This window comes from Cinclus cinclus, chromosome 2, assembly GCF_963662255.1.
Source record: "Cinclus cinclus chromosome 2, bCinCin1.1, whole genome shotgun sequence".
Classification (NCBI taxonomy): Eukaryota; Metazoa; Chordata; class Aves; order Passeriformes; family Cinclidae; genus Cinclus; species Cinclus cinclus.
The window spans coordinates 78,240,747-78,256,476 of NC_085047.1; the positions used below are offsets into that span (position 1 = coordinate 78,240,747).

Here is a 15,730-nt window from a genome sequence, read left to right on the forward strand (position 1 = left end):
GAAAGCTGGTTGGGAGTTTCACAGTGATAAAGCAGATAATAGATAAAGCAGAAATTTTGTAGAAAAGGTGTGGTCTTGTTTAATTGGGAAAGTGAAGTGTCAGGGAAGTATTTTCTATGGAAAACATTGTTGAACTTCATGTATAAGTATGTTATAAACACATACATGGTAGTTAAATGGTGATGCAGTAAGTGCAAAGCAAGTGGAAAATATTTAATTCAAATTTTAACTTGTCTAATAACAAATGAAACATTTGTGTGAAAATACGTCCCTCTGGTCGATTAAGGGATTCATGGCTCCACAAGATCCCTGTTTTGCTCAGACTGTGCCTTTGGATGTGAAGGGAAAACACAGTTGCTGGGTGAGAGTCACTAATTGAGCAATTGGAGCTAATCATCCCCTTGGCTTAGCAGATGAAACACTAATTTTCCTTCCAGGAGTAGCCAGAATTACCTGTTTGTACAGTGCCTTCAAGCTGGCTGATTTAAAACTCGAATTAAAAACTTTAAAATTGGCTGTGTTGGTTTGAATATGATGTTGGCATTCCTGAGTCAAGTAAGTGACATTGCTCATGGTACAGGGATGCCAGGTAGGGGTAGTGGAGAGCAAAGTGAAGACAATTCTCCAGAGGCTGGGAAACAGTCACAATCAGTCTGAAGAGTAACTTGAATGAAGAGGTTTCTGAGGAGTTCCTTTGGGAGGGTGAGTGTAAGAAGTTTTGCTTACTTAATTGCTCACTTATATATGTACAGTGGCTTTGCTTGCTTGTGTGAGATGCAAGGAAAAATAAATGTTTCTTGCCTGCAATCAGTTTCTAATCCATCATTGTCCAGAAATGCAATGAAAGTGAATCAATATGTCTACTGACTTGTTCAATATCTCTGATGGCCATCAAAAGTAATTGTAATGTTGTGGGTTGAAATAAAGTATTTGTAGACCAGATTGGCTTAATTCACAGAGCAGGCTGTATTTGTGCTTAAGGGATGAGGGTTTTCACAGAGGCAATTGGAAAAGCATAGATTTATCTATTGCTGCACTTGTTGATAGATCTACTGACAGGTGTGTGGCTGAGGAAAAAAGATAGCACACATCAAATTTGTGCAGGATGGGACTGTTCTTTGCTGACATCTGGCAGAAGAATTGGAATCTGGGACAGCTGCTAGTGCCACAGAATTGCAGACAGTTTTAGGACCTGAATGCAATGAAGATAAATGAGCTCCAGTTGGAAGCTGAATGGCCCTAAAGCCAGAAACTAATGTGGGCACTCTGAAAGCTATACGGATAGGCTTGCAAGAGGTATTTTTTAACCTGTACCTTCATAAATGCTCATTAGTCTGGACTTCAGGCTGCATTATTGGCATACTGAATAGTTCGAGTTTTTAAAGCTTTGTGTTAATGCTCAGGTCCCTAAATTTGACATCAGTTTCAGTCTCTAGCTAGGTTGGTGTTAACTAAGTGTACTCTATCGCTTTACAAACCTGAGCACTTAGTCTGTCCAGCTGCATAACCATCCCACAGTAACTGGGTCAAGGGATAAGAGAGTGTTATTTAGAGGTTTGCACAGTCTGACCAAGATAGGCAACTTTGTGGGCTCTCTACATTTTCAGTACAGGTGATCAATTTTATTCTTTTAGAGATAGTCTTGCATAGCTGAGGGAATTTCTTATTGCTTCAGATTTTAGGAAGTCTGCAGAATGCTGAAGAATCTTACAATAAGACTTGCTTCTGCAAATCTCCGTCTAAGTTTTCTTGAGCAGGCAGGTTTTCAAGGTTAATTTTCTGTGTCTTTAGGGACAGGAAAAAGAAAAAGAAGATAAATCTGTGTTTAGATATTAAGCCTGGTTAAGGACCTCACCCTCCATCCCCTTTTCCACTGACTATACAGGGGACTAGACAAGATCTATCTTTTTGCTGATCTTCTTGGCCATACCTTACCTTGAGCCTCTCTACTTCCGGCTTCATGAAGCAGCCATTGCTTACAATGTTAACTATTTTTTTTTTGTTGTTGTTGTTTTGAGATAGAAGACAGTCTAATGGTACAGAAAAACTGAATTTTTATTGCCTTCCTTCTCTATGTGAGCATTCTGGATGTGAGCAGAAAGGGCAGACAAAGAACTGAACACAAATCCCTTCAGCTGCAGGGTTTCCTTTAGAGTCTGAGTCACACTTAGTCTGCTGGGTGCAACCAGAGAAACAGACACCCAGCACCTGTCTGTACTGTTGCCCTTCAAGCTTGAGCTATTTTTCTTTTAAGAACTTTTACCATTTCTTTGCTTCCGCAAAAATGGTGGGTTTTATCAAAGAGATTATAAATTGGACTTTGTGGATTCTTTTAGGTCCCTTCCAAGGCAGGATATTCTATGATTCTGTGATTGACATGAATTATTTAAATTCTTTTAATCATTGTATTTGCTTTGTGCAGTTCCACCAGGGACTTGTGGAAATTAAGCAGGATAATGTTTTGCAGTATGAAAACCTGAACTGCATTAGCCTCTGTCTGCTTCCCATCATTTCAGACTGAATTTTATTTTTAGTATTCCTGGTCCTGTTGCCTTGTTATGTTATTACTATTTTTAATATGGGTTCAAGATATTTGATTTCATTTTTATGGTAATTCTGATGTACTAATGAAAACGCAGTATTATTGACAATTTATTCCGCATGTACAGAATTTTCTCTTATAGGAGGTGTACATGTCTGCTATGTGCTTTTGGTAGGTTTGTACTCACACCATCCCACTGTGCCTCAGGCTTCCCCACCTTTAAGAGGAGTGTACTGAGCACTGAGCTTCCTTCTCTTTTATGCTATGGAAGTGCATCATAAAGGAAAGCAAAAGAAGTGGAAAGGGCCTTGATATGTGGTACCATTCTCTCCAGTAACAAGAGTCTTCAGGCTTTGAGAGCCTCTTGCATCAAATTCTGAGCCCTGGTCTGACCTAAAGAGCAGAGTAGGTGAGAGATCAGAGTGGCATCTGTTCCAACATATTGCTTTTATTTTCCTCAATATTTTGTAATTTTTTAGCCCTTTATTCCTGCCCCAGTCTTCCCTGACCCAGCCCCAAGTAATGCTGTTTATACTCACGGCTCCCTTTAGACTAAGTTTCATAAATTTTTCCTTCTGCCAAAGAAAAAGATGTGGAAATTTTAATTGGCCAGAACCTTTCCAATGCTGTAACATGTGTGTGCTTTGAACATGGAGAACTAAGGTGGGTTTATGCTGAACCATATTATGGCCTTTGTCCAGCTACTACATAAGTATATACATAAATATATAAGTATGAAGTATATATACTTTAAAATTGTTAATCTAAGCATTTAGTATCTGTATAAAAGGGTTATTAATGTGTGATTAGAACAAAACAACATCTAATGTATCTAATGGCAGTTGTAGGGTTTTTTTGTGCCTTCTAGGTGCTGTAAGTAGGGAAAGCTTGAGTCAGCCCAGTGGCCTGACAGCAGCTGGCTGGGCTTAGCTCACCATGGCATTGGGTTTTCCAGCCTGCTGAGAGCTGATTTAATTTGCTAACCCAGCCAAGAACAAAACATTGAATTGTTTTCTTTTGAGTTAGAGAAGTGCCATGGCTTACCCTGAGGAGGGTGAGAGTCAGTGCTCAGCATCAGGCAGGACTGTATGGGTGGGGGCTGGGAGGGAGCAGAAGGGGAGAAGACTCCTCCAAGGACATCTCTGCTGTCTCAGTAACTTCTCCCCTCATACAGGTCAGGATACAGGTTCATTCTCTGCAACAGACTCTCTCCATCATGGTGCTACAGCACTACTGAGAAGGGCACTGACATCCAGTGAACCTGGAGCTGAAACAATAGACTTGATTTTGGCCCTGGGTTTCAGCAGCCATCAGATAGAGCAGGCAGAAACTCTTTAATTTTCAAAGTTCAAGTGAATCCTCTTTTGTTTGCTGCTCCCTGCTTCTGTACTGGTTGTCTGTCTCCATATATGTTTTGCCTAGAGCTGCATATATTAGAATATAATGGCTGCTGCTCTTTCTTCTTGGTTAATACTTTCCCCAATTTACTGTCGTCTTTCTACTAGAGTGTCTTTGAATTTCTCTATCATTTGTCCAAACCTGATCCATCTCTTCATCATTACAGACATTGGGCATCCTAATCCCCTCAGGCTTGCTCAATGTTTGCTTAATACTCTTCTGTTTCCTTCTGTGACCTTAGTTCACTGTCTTCTAGATCAAAGTGATATAGAGAAAGGTATACAACTTGATTGATGTGCTGTGTTATTTTAGAGAGTGTTACTTTTAAGGTCTCTTACATTAAGGTAAAATACGTAAAGTAAAAATACTATGGTGATGTTATGATAGCAGCATAGTGTCACGCTGAAAAAACCCTGAATAACTTCCAGTGTAGCATGCTGATGTTTAGGCATATAGGTTAAAAAATGAAAGGTCTTTATCTAATATTCCAACTAACATGTGCTTGTGATCAGGGCAGCCCATAGTTCTTAGGTCTTTACTTCCAAATGGAAGTGTGTGTTTGTAACAAAATGGAAAAAATCACCCAGCTGTATATATGGAGTGGTTCTAGTTGTGCCTTTCCTCCACGATTTTTTGGGTCCTAAATTTGAGTGGTTTTTATGTGTTAATTAAGTTTATTGGCCTGTTTGATTGTGTGTGGGGGCCACTGTATCATCTAGTCAGAACATTCATGGAAGGGCTCAATGTCTGTAATATTTCCTTGCATGGGTTATATAATGGTTTCACTTGAACTGATCAGACTGATCCCTGTATTTATGGTTTAATGGAAAGAGCATAGCCAAAAAACTCCTGCAGCAGTCTTAGAGGTTCTGTCTGCCCTCTTGGTGCTGTCTGGGGTATGTGGTGACTTCAAAAGAGCTCATATTTGGACCAGAATCTTTGTGCACTTCTACAGTGAGTGCCTGTGCTACCTTTTAAGATGGTCCTGCATACTCCACACACAGGAAAAACAGATTTATTTAAAAAGAGGCCTGGAGTCTTTCTATGTAGAGCTTGATGTCTTTTCTTCTGGAATTCCTGCCTCCAACTGCAGCTTTCTTGTTGGCACTGTTTGTCTTATAAAAAGTTTTAAGTTTTTTTTAAAGAATAAGATGAATATAATTGATTCTTCATAGATTTTTAGATTGTAATGATAATTGAGGAAAAATTTGCCTCTCTGGTAGTGGTTGACATGGACTTGGGTAGGTTTCACTGGTATCTCTCTGACCTTGGTGGGCAATATAGTGCTGAATCATTGTAAAAGCTTGCCTGCATTCTTTTCTTCTGCTTCACTTGTGCCTGTTGAGCTGATATTTAGAAGTGTGGGATCCATAATTTTTAATTCCCTTCTTTCTCAGCTAACACTTCTTTCAATCCAAAAGCTGTTTTAATTTTTTTTTTACGCCTAGGTATTTGCTGTGTAAAAAAATCTGTGGGAACGGATTAGTCAGGACATGGAAGAGTAATGTGTAGTAAATAGTGTATCCTGCCAAAGACAGGGCTGTTTTTATTCTATCCTTGCGGTGGAAACTGGTTTCTTATTACCTGTCACTGTTCTTTATAGTATCCTGTAGAGCTGGTGATGAATTCACAAATTCTTAGGCTGTCTTGTGCTTCCTTTTTTTCCCATATAGACTTCTCAATAATTGTAACCTCGGAGTTATAGCCAGGCAGTGATTGGCAGTACTCTTCTTATGCCTCTGTTCAGCTGGAAAGTTACATTTCCATTTGTGCCCATCTGTGTGCTACATGTTTTGGTCATTGATCACCATATAAAAGTCACACAGAATGAAAATGCATTTACCAAGAAAGATAAATGGACAGTAGAAGTGGGTTTCATCAGAAACCCAACTAGAGTGTCAAAAAGCAGGGTAGGAAAAGTGAAATAAAATTCTAGTGTGATGTGTAACATTCAACAATTAAAACTAATGGTAATTGAATTAAAAAAGAATGTTCAAAGTTGTGCCAATAATGAAGAATTTCCCAATCAGTGTTAGCTTTTTTTCTGGCTTTCCCAGTAGCGTGTAGTAGTCCTCAAAGTTCTTGGTTCATCAGGCCAGGCCCCAGGTCTAGAGCAGCTCTGGTATCCAATGATATAATTGGTGTCATCTCGTACCCCTTGGCTTTCCTGCTTTGCAGACCCTTATCAAGGTGGCAGCTGCAAAGGGTCAGAGAAGGCTGGAAGGAAAAAGTGCTGATGTAGTCCAAGAGGGAATGATGGTCAGGAAATGCTGAGTTGTCCCACCTGCTCTTCTCACTTTCCTACCTTCTCTGGGAATCCTGTCTGGGGGTGATAACAGCCTGATTCATAAAAAATTTAAAATTTGCATGATTAATTCAAATCTGTGTTCTGTTTCCAATGTGGTCTTGTTTACCTTTCCAGGAGAAAAGGAAAAACTTTCCCTTGTGCCGTACCATAGCCTCTCTGTCAGTCTTAATCCCAGGAGGTGTTTAGCCTGTGTATTTTGAAAAGTATAAAGTTTGCTTGGTTTTCTTGTCTTCATATGAGATATTAAGAAAAAATTGTGATGGCTCTTACTGCCTGTAAGCATATATACCATGATGCTCATGTGCAAAACATTTCCTTTATGATTGATATGGTCTTCTTTGCCCTTATTCTTTTATCAGATATAAGAAACACATTTCCCTAAACATGGGTGAAACTGAGCAGAGACCAACAGCAGGATCCCGCTTAGGAGCTCAGGAAAATGCTGGGATCAGTACTTTGGAGCATGGACAGAAGCCACCTGTGACACCTCCAGGAAAACTTGTCTCTATCAAAATTCAGATGCTGGATGACACACAAGAAACTTTTGACATTCCGGTAAGGATGGGGAGCTTGGGGTGGCTACAGATGACTCAGGCACTTCTGATAATGCATATTCTCAAACCAGTTTTTTGGCTATTGAATTCGTGTTGCAGAGAAAATGGCTGTTGTGTGTATCAGCATTAAATAGATGATGGTGCAGTAGAATAACATTAAACAGAGAAGCAAACTGTAGATTACAGTTATTAATTCTGTTTCTGTTTGAACAGCTTCAGGAGAGGTTGAAGTCCTTGGTAGGTTTTTTCCTTCAAGTATTACATACATTTAACCAGACTGGTTTCCTCTACTTTCTGAAGTGTTGGTGCATTTCCTTGCTGCTGATTTGCCCTTGATCCAGTAAACTGTAGATCTAAACAGATTTTTTTTGTCTTTACTCTGGCAAGTCCTTAGGATATTAACTTGAAATCATCAAAGTTTTCAGTAATTTATATCACTCTTACAAGCACTGAGTGGTGTCACAGAAGTTGAGTGCAAGGAAAGAAGCAAAGCAGTCTCATCTACAGTTTCTCTGTACCCCGTTGAGATTCATCTAGGTTTGTCCTTGTCAAGGTGACAGAGCTACTACTGCTTTAGTGTATGGTTATGATCAGTAGAATCAGTTAGAATTCATTTTGATACCAAGACCTATCCAGTTTCACATGATCTATCTCTTAGTAGCCAATAATGATTTTAACATGCCATGCTTACACAATTAACATGTAATGTTGTTGAACACTGTTGCTGTTATGGTAGTGTATTGGAATGTACATTTTCCAAAGTCTTCAGGATTCTGTAAATAGGAAAGTGGAAGTCTAAGTTCAGCTTTCATCCTTTGTTACTTGCATTTTCTGTAGCTATGGTAATTTCCATGCCTTCAGTTCTTCATTGGCTCAGTTCCCCCGTCTGTAAAATGGAGGATCATCAGTGAGATACAGAGGTTACACATAGTGTCCTGGAAAAATGTTATCCCTGTTACATGAAGGAATTCTGATTAGGAAAATTATAATTTTAAAAAGTGCTTATAATGTTTTTATGGCCTGCTTATGATGTTTTGTTCCTCTGTTTTCTATGTGTACATGCAGATGCTTTTTGATCTGCTCTCTGCTGCTGTTTGTGATCCAACTGCAACGATGTGTTCAGCTTCAGATTTAATTTTAGTGGAAGGTAAATTCTCTGGATAGGCAGGTTGTGTGTGAACTGAACTGCCATCAAGTGAAATGCCCATGTATGTAGCAACTTTTGTTGTGCTTTTTTGGTGCTTTTGTTACACTTTTGTGCCTTTCGGAACACCTGCCAAATATCCATAGCAAACAGTCTTTAGATAATTGTTGCTGTTCAAAAGTGTAGTTATAGTTTAAATCATCAAACACTAATAAATTTTTGGTGCTCTTTTATCTCTTTTATTCCAGAGACAAGTGTGGGGATTTTTTAACCCATCTGTAGATGCTAATTCACTATATTTTGAAAATTGAAAATGATATGCAGACATGTACCAGAAACCATATTATTATTATTATTATTATAAACCAGATTATGTCCCTTTCATTAAATTGTTTAGAAGAAAATATAAGGTCATGTGGATGCAATGCATCCTATAACTCCATCATTGCTTCTGGAAGTTTGAGAAAACAGTATTTTTTTGCCTTTATTATTAGATGATATCAACATTTAATTTGTTTTTAACTTCAGCAACACCTGGAAGACCTGGGGATTTAAACAACTCTGTGATCACTTCAATATGATTGTTCTCAGAGACTTATTTCATAACCATCACTACTCAAGGAAAGCCCAGTTTGTTTGAAAGTCAAATCTTATGGTGAAATATACCGGATGCTTAGATACAAAATCTTTTACAGCAGATCTTTTCTAAAGCCTTTCTTCTTTAACCTATGCATCGTCAAATGGAGGATTACACATTGTTTTCAGTCTGCTCTAAAAAACTTTCATTTTAGTCCCATCTCCCAAAACTGAATAAGTTTTGATACATTTAAATGGATGTGTTTATTCATGTTGGAAACTCTGTGTTGCTATTTATAAGCTTCATGTTTTTAGCCAAATTGGTGCAGCATACACAGAAAAGGAAAGTGATAGCATATCAACAAAATATTTTAGGAGTAGCAAGTGTGGCTGTGGGCAGAAGATGTTAAACATTCATGCCTAAGCACATCTGTGGGTTTGCTTTTCAGTGGAGAATTAAAAGACTTTTGGCGTGGTTGAAGATCTGAACTACACTTCCCAAAACCTGAGCTGCTACGATTATGAAAACAATTTTGCAAATACAATACAAGTATAAACTGAGAAGGATTTGTGTTTCCTACAATTTCAGGAATTTTGCTGCACAAACCTATCTGTGTTAGCAAATGAGCCAAACTTTGGGTGGTTTCATTAATGCTTGTAGTGTGTCTTGCAGGATGGTATGAAGTTTAATGATGCCAGTTTATTATTTGCTCATGAAGTCTGCATAAAAATGGAAACAGACAGTTCCTCCTGAGTTTTGGGGAACTAGGGAAGTAGTTGGGACTGTCCATCTGTCTAGTCCTACCTCTGTGCTACTCTTGTTATACCTTCAGCAGCACTGTCCCATTAGCTGTAAGACCTTATCTATGTGGTATTGTTTTGTTTGAATGTTGTCAGGGTTTTAGGTTTTTATTGTGTTCTCATTTATTTTTTCTCGTTTATTGAATTTTGGTTTGGTTTGTTTTTAAATTATATTCCAGGAGACATGATTCAATATCCTTGCTCTTAAGCAACCCCTTTTCTCACATTGTATACAGATGACTTGTTCCAATGAGTGCCAAATCCATCAGATTTTTGTCTGTTCTGTATATAACAAAGCAGGAGGAAAATGTAGCCTACTTCCATTACCCCCTAGTACTACTGCTCTTTGGGCTGTTTAAAAGTAAAGTAACACCAGTGTCATTTGAGTTTTTAAAGGAAAATTAATTATTTAGGTGTTAGTGCTTTGATGCCATATAATCATACCATGTTTGGCTCATTGTATTACTTCTCACAAGAAAAAAAAAACAATTAACAAAAAAGAGAGAAGAGACACCCCCATGCCTATATATGGACCCATAAATTATATTTTTAATAGGAAAAACCCCACATAGTATGTGGAGAGAGTTTGTCTGGGAGACTTCTAAAAATGGAAGCCACAACGAAGGCCTTTCCATGAATTCTTGTAAATGCAGTATTGTAGAAGAAAGGAATCATAAGAAAAATCTTTTAAGCTGCATGCTGTTAACAAACAGTATTTCATTGCCAAATCTTCCAAAATTCCTATATTCCAAAAATCTAGTAAAAACTTGAATAGATAATCCTGGATCTTTTACACACCTACAGTTGGCTGGTTGGGTACACATGCATTAAGGACGAGGGGGAAAGGTAGGCGCTGCTGTTTAAAAAAAAAAAAACAAAACAACAAAACAGGATTACATGACTTTGACTTTATATTTGCTGCCTTTAACATATAAGGAAAGTATAAAATTCTTCAGTTATCTTTTTTGAGCACGATTTTTCTCTTCAGCTATTAGAAGATAAATTATGTGGAACATCCTTCCCTCTTTTAAGTGATTCAGCATTTTATGACTGAGTCTCTGCATCTTTAGTTTTTTTGTCTGCCACAAACTCAGACAAGAACTAGATGTCAGCTGTAGTTGCAGATGATTAGTGCCTGAAAATCAGGCCATTAGTCAAGAGTTCATGATTATCCAGCACTTGCAGCTGTTGGTCGTGATGTTGCATGCAAGTGTGGAATATATTTCTCCCCTGCTTTTTGTTTCTAATTTCCTCTTTGGCGGTATTTACTGAAAAATTAGTTAGTATGCTAAGTGGAGACTGCAGAGGTCCAAAATACAGCATTCTGTTTCAGCCAGTGTTTGGCTGAGTTATGACTATGTGATAGAATGAGCAAATATGTTTCCTTTCTGCTAGGTAAAAGGATAACAGCTTTAGCTAAAATGACTAATGTGAAGGAGGAACATTTTCCATCTGTGTACACATAATGATAATCAGAAATAGATAGATCTTGGGCATTTTGAAAGGCTGACACTTCAACTTGAAGGCTTGCAAAACTAAACACTGCAAAACAGAGGTTGTGTATTATATAATAGAAGGTGGAGATGTACAGTTCTGTACTGCTTGATTTTCCTCTGCTTTTATTTCTCACCTAAGTTAATTGAAAGAGAATAGGATGGGTTCCATAAAGCCATAGCAAAAGTTGGATTTTCGTATGTATTGATCTGATCTCCTCTGTAGATTCAAATCAGTGAATATGAATTGATGAATTGAATTAATGATTCAATAAGTGAAAATGAAATACAGTTTTTAAAGAACAGTAAAAATAGCTGATTATTGCATCTGCTTCAGACCCTTCTGGGAAAAAAAAAACCTTTCATGTTTAGTGTCTAAGCCATTTATACTATATTTACTTTTATAGTTGTTTCATTGCCAGAAGTAATCTGTTTTAAAACTAGTCCTAAACGCAGAGTCAGTGCTGTTGCTGTCTAGGGAAATGCTGAGGACAAGGCTGATTCTCTTGTTAGACTGCCAGGATGATTTGGTGACTCAGACCAGGTTTAACCCTGACTGATTTCATGCTTGTCACCAATCATATCCCACTCTGGGTGAATGAAGCTGATGTGGCTGGGATGATATTATTGATGTTAAATAGCAATTGAGAGCTGTTTCTTTCTTTTATGGCATCAAAGGTGAGATCAAAGTATGTCACAGGAGGTTAGGATTCTTCTTTTCGTTAGGATCTGATCTCTTTAATTAAAACCAAACCGAAGTCTTCTTTATTGTGTCTGCAAGAAAATAGTTGCTTCCTTTTTGTGTCTGTCTTTTGGAACGACCAAAACACGCTTGCCTGTCCAATTACTCAAGTTTATTAAACATCTGTTTTTTTGTCTTGTGTCAACTTCCTTTCCCTTTGAGTGTATTCAAGCTTTGTGAAATATGCAGGGTCAGGAAATGTCATCTGCTTTGGAGGATTAACAAGGGTTTCTTAAGCAACACAAATCTCTTAATAGAAAGCAGGGTAAAGGTGTAATCCTTTGTAAACGTCACTTGTAAACATTTCATTTCAATTTGCTCTTCTCTTGGAAGAGAAAAGATTACCTGAGAATACAGAGTAAAGACCAAATGGTCTTGGATCTACAACTGTTTATCTTCCACTGGAGTTTGGATGTAGTGCTTTGGCAGGGAATTTCTCTGCCTCAGTCCCAAATTTTTCAGAGAGGACTCATGCTGTTGGGGGTCTGTTTCTTAAGGATAATGTTCTGGGTGTTGGGTTTTTTTGCTTGTTTGTTTGTTTTCTTTGGCTGGTTTTGTTTGTTCATGCAGTCATATGGTGGTGGTTCATATTCCCTTTGTGGGGAAAATGCTGTCTGTTTGCTGTGCTCCCACCAGCTTCAAGCCAGAATGTGTGCCAGGGAAAGCTAAATATTAGAAAGTCTCAATAGTTAATAAGAAACATTACATGTGCTTTCTTATAATTTTCCACAAGTGCCGTGTTATCTATTAAAATCAAATTTTCAACCACAGTTTTATAAATGGTTGAATTATTTTTTGTTACATTTGTGGGTTATGATAATTGCCTTTTCCGAGGTATTTATGCCTCTCCTCAATATGCAAATATAACCAGTGAAATAAACAATTTAATAAAACGTGCATAAGACAGTAAAGCTATACAGAAATGTAAAACACTCTTTTATGCTTTCTTAGCCAGCTTCAACTTCAGTTCAATTATGAATTGCTTTCTTTTCCAGCTTAGGAAGTGAACAGCAGGTCAAATGTCAGTTATTCATCAGTCTGAGACTTTCTTTTCTTCTTGTGCCTGAAATTATTTGGCCATTGCTGTCAGACTATTTCCAGTGAATATCAAGCATTTAAATATTCACTAATTGTCACGCCAGCTCTGCTGGGTCTTACGAAATTATAAGAAAAGCAATTCTTTTCTTCAACTTTCAAACACATCAGTTGTATTTTTCTCAGCAGAATATTGTTAATGGTTGCCCAGTAAACTGATTTTTGCTGACAAATGTTTAGAATGTCTTTGTTGAAAGACAGGGTGTTTTAGTGATGTGTGTTAATAATTTATATGCTTTTCAAAGTGGCTGAGAAGATAATCCACAAGCAAACTTCTGTAACCTGAGGCAGCAGACTGTTTGAACTGCTGATTTCTTTGTTAAGATTCTGTAGAATGAATAGAGTAAGTGGGAATATAATTTTAAGTGCCAACAAATCCAGTCCATTCTCAGACTAGATTGATGTATTTGAAGATAACTGGGAAATGCGTGTAATTTTCTTGAATGAATTAGCCTAACTTGTAATCATGGAAGACTTCTCAAATATTGCCTTTTCACCTCTCTTGTTGAGCTGACTCACCAAGTCATGCAGCAATGTGTGAGCCAGAACAAAGCAGAGGATGGAGCTGGCACAGAAGGGCAGCTGTGGATGCAGAGGCATTGTGGGGGTGTTTGTGAGCTCTACTGCCCTGACTGAAGGCATCAGTGAAATCGTGCTGTTAATTTTGGTAGTAGTGTCTACACCTGTAAATTGGTTTGCACAGTACTGGTGAGGCTGGATTGATGATCTGTGTGGGGACCATGGGCATCCTCCCCCGTTACTGGGCATTTCCTTGGGTCACCTGTTTGGAGGTGGCAAATGTCCAAGGAACAGTGGGAGCTGTTTGCCAGCTCTCCTCCTCAGACTGTACCTGTACAGGTATAGACTGGTATAAACTCTGATTTTGTTACCTCTGCATTTTCCTGTTTCAGTGGCGATGGGAAGGATGTTCTGCCTTTGGTAAGAGGCAGGAGGAGAGCTGAACTGACTGTTGTATACATCCTTCTGCTGAGACTGAGTGAGGTTCATCTCTTCCATCCTTGAAATTTTTAAAAGCTGGATGTTAAAGCCTCAGCTAATCATTTTCATCCATACCAGGGTGAAAGCATGGTGAATTGAACAGTCTGCTCATCAAGCCTGTCTCAAATGTGTATTTTAGGATGAGATTAATTGCTCTCTGGAGGTCTTGCATATCCCTACGTGTTTCTTTTTGTTCTGTTCTAGTAGTAGCAGGAAATTGTAGAATCATTTACATCAGAAAAGGCCTTTAAGGTTTTTTGTGGATCCCACATACCTGAACCAGATCAGCTGGATATCAAGATAAGGAACATCCTCTCCACCTACATGCAGTCAAATGACATGGATATAATGTTTATCATCATCAATAATACCAAGCAGAATCAGCAGTCAGACAGGGTTGAATGATAACAGGAGAGGAAATTTCTTTTTCTCCCAGCTGTTCCCGATATGGGGATTGTCCTCTCACCAAGCTCCTCCACATATCACTTACCTTTGGGAAGAGTGTAAAAATTGCAGGATAAAGTGTGCCACGGAGAAGGAGTGCATTACTGCTGTGCTGCAGTGGTAAACATGTGTGACATGATTTACTTAAGTCCGTTCTTTGTTAACACAAGGTGGTCAAGCTCCAGTTACTTGCCTTAAGCTCTTTATGAAAAATAGTTGTCCATGCTTCTGGACATATGTTCTGGAGAGGTGTAATAAATGAGTGGAATAAACTTCTGGGAGAAAATAGCTGCCTTTCTCCACCTTCTGGATTTTAAAAATGTGTGTTGTCCTCAGCTAGAGAAATGCAGTGTAAGTGTGATGCTTTGCCAAGAGCACAATCTCATGTTAGAATTGAGGCATTTTAAAGCACACCCAGTTTATAGTTCTGCACTGAGCAAAAGAAGAGAAATCTTGGGCTTGTATGTAAAGTACTACTGGTATGTGATTGTCACAGAGTATGGTGAATGGCCATTCAGAGCACTGATTTTCAGTGTCTTAAATTGCAAAAGCATATCTGCCTGTAACTTGTTCTTTACGCTGTTTGAGGGATGAAGGATCCTTGATTTTGGGATCCCTGTGCAGCTGCTTTCCAACATTGTTTTGAACAGGAAGCTATCTGTGCAAACAGAGGCTTATGTAGTGCAGAATAAAAAGAAGAGCAAAATGTTCTAAACTGTCCATTAATCCACCTTTCAGTTTTTTCTCAGTTGATCATGGTCATCTATCAACAGTTTTTGCCTGGTGATAACACAACCTGCTGACGTTAGTTCAAGTTCTAGCACTTCCTTGGTTTTTCATTTGGTAGCTCTTGTTCCTTCCTTTCTTGGCACTAGGCCATGCCCCCTATATTGCTTATCCTTTTTGTTCTCTCTTCCTCTCTGCAGCCCCTTTGTAACTGCTGGTTCAATACCTTGCTATTGGTATTCTCCAAATACAGGAGACAGCAGTGGGGAAAGATGTAGGAGTCCTGGGTGTATCTCCTGGGTCTTTACAAAGCTTCATTCTGTGACAGTGTCCTTCCTCAGTGCAGTATCAGGTCTCTGTATTACAAGCCATATACAGTGGAGAAAGTGCTCATCTCTTATAAAGGCTGCATCTACAGTCAGAACTAGAGATGCTTTCTGCAATGGCATAGTCACATTCTCATTCATACTTGAAATCTGAGAGTGGGAGGACATATCCAATTTTTACTTAAGGTAATTTGTGGTTTGAAAGTGAAATTTGACTAGCTTAAAATTATCTAAAGAAACTTTTCTAGATAAGATGTGCTGATTAAAGCAGTGTGTCTTATCTTGGTACAGTATAAAGGGCTCCACCAGTTCCCAGATTTAAAAGCCTTCAGAAACTTAGTAATATGCTGCTTACCTGCAAACTTCTCTGCACTGCTCCAGTGAGCTGCCTCCACCAGGCTGTGATTACAATACGCACGCACAATTGAATGTTGTCTTTTTTATGCCAATGTATAAATCACATAAAATGCATGGCTAAAAATGTCTGCTGAAGCTTTTGTGTGTATCTGAATCAGGCTACCCTGTTAAAATCATTCTTGGATAAATATGTCAATTTTTGAATAAAAAGTGATGCATGAGGCA

At 38.4% G+C, this 15,730-nt stretch overlaps 1 protein-coding gene across 5 annotated transcripts in view; it reads left to right on the forward strand.

The window, feature by feature from the left end:
• Positions 1 to 6,632: 6,632 nt before the first annotated feature.
• Positions 6,633 to 15,730, forward strand: part of FARP1 (FERM, ARH/RhoGEF and pleckstrin domain protein 1) — a 162,844-nt gene continuing 153,746 nt past the window's right edge. For all 5 annotated transcript variants that reach the window (XM_062487811.1, XM_062487812.1, XM_062487814.1 and 2 more), the window contains exon 1: positions 6,633 to 6,803. In XM_062487811.1, coding sequence (XP_062343795.1) covers positions 6,633 to 6,803 — 171 coding nt within the window. The remainder of the gene's footprint in view (positions 6,804 to 15,730) is intronic.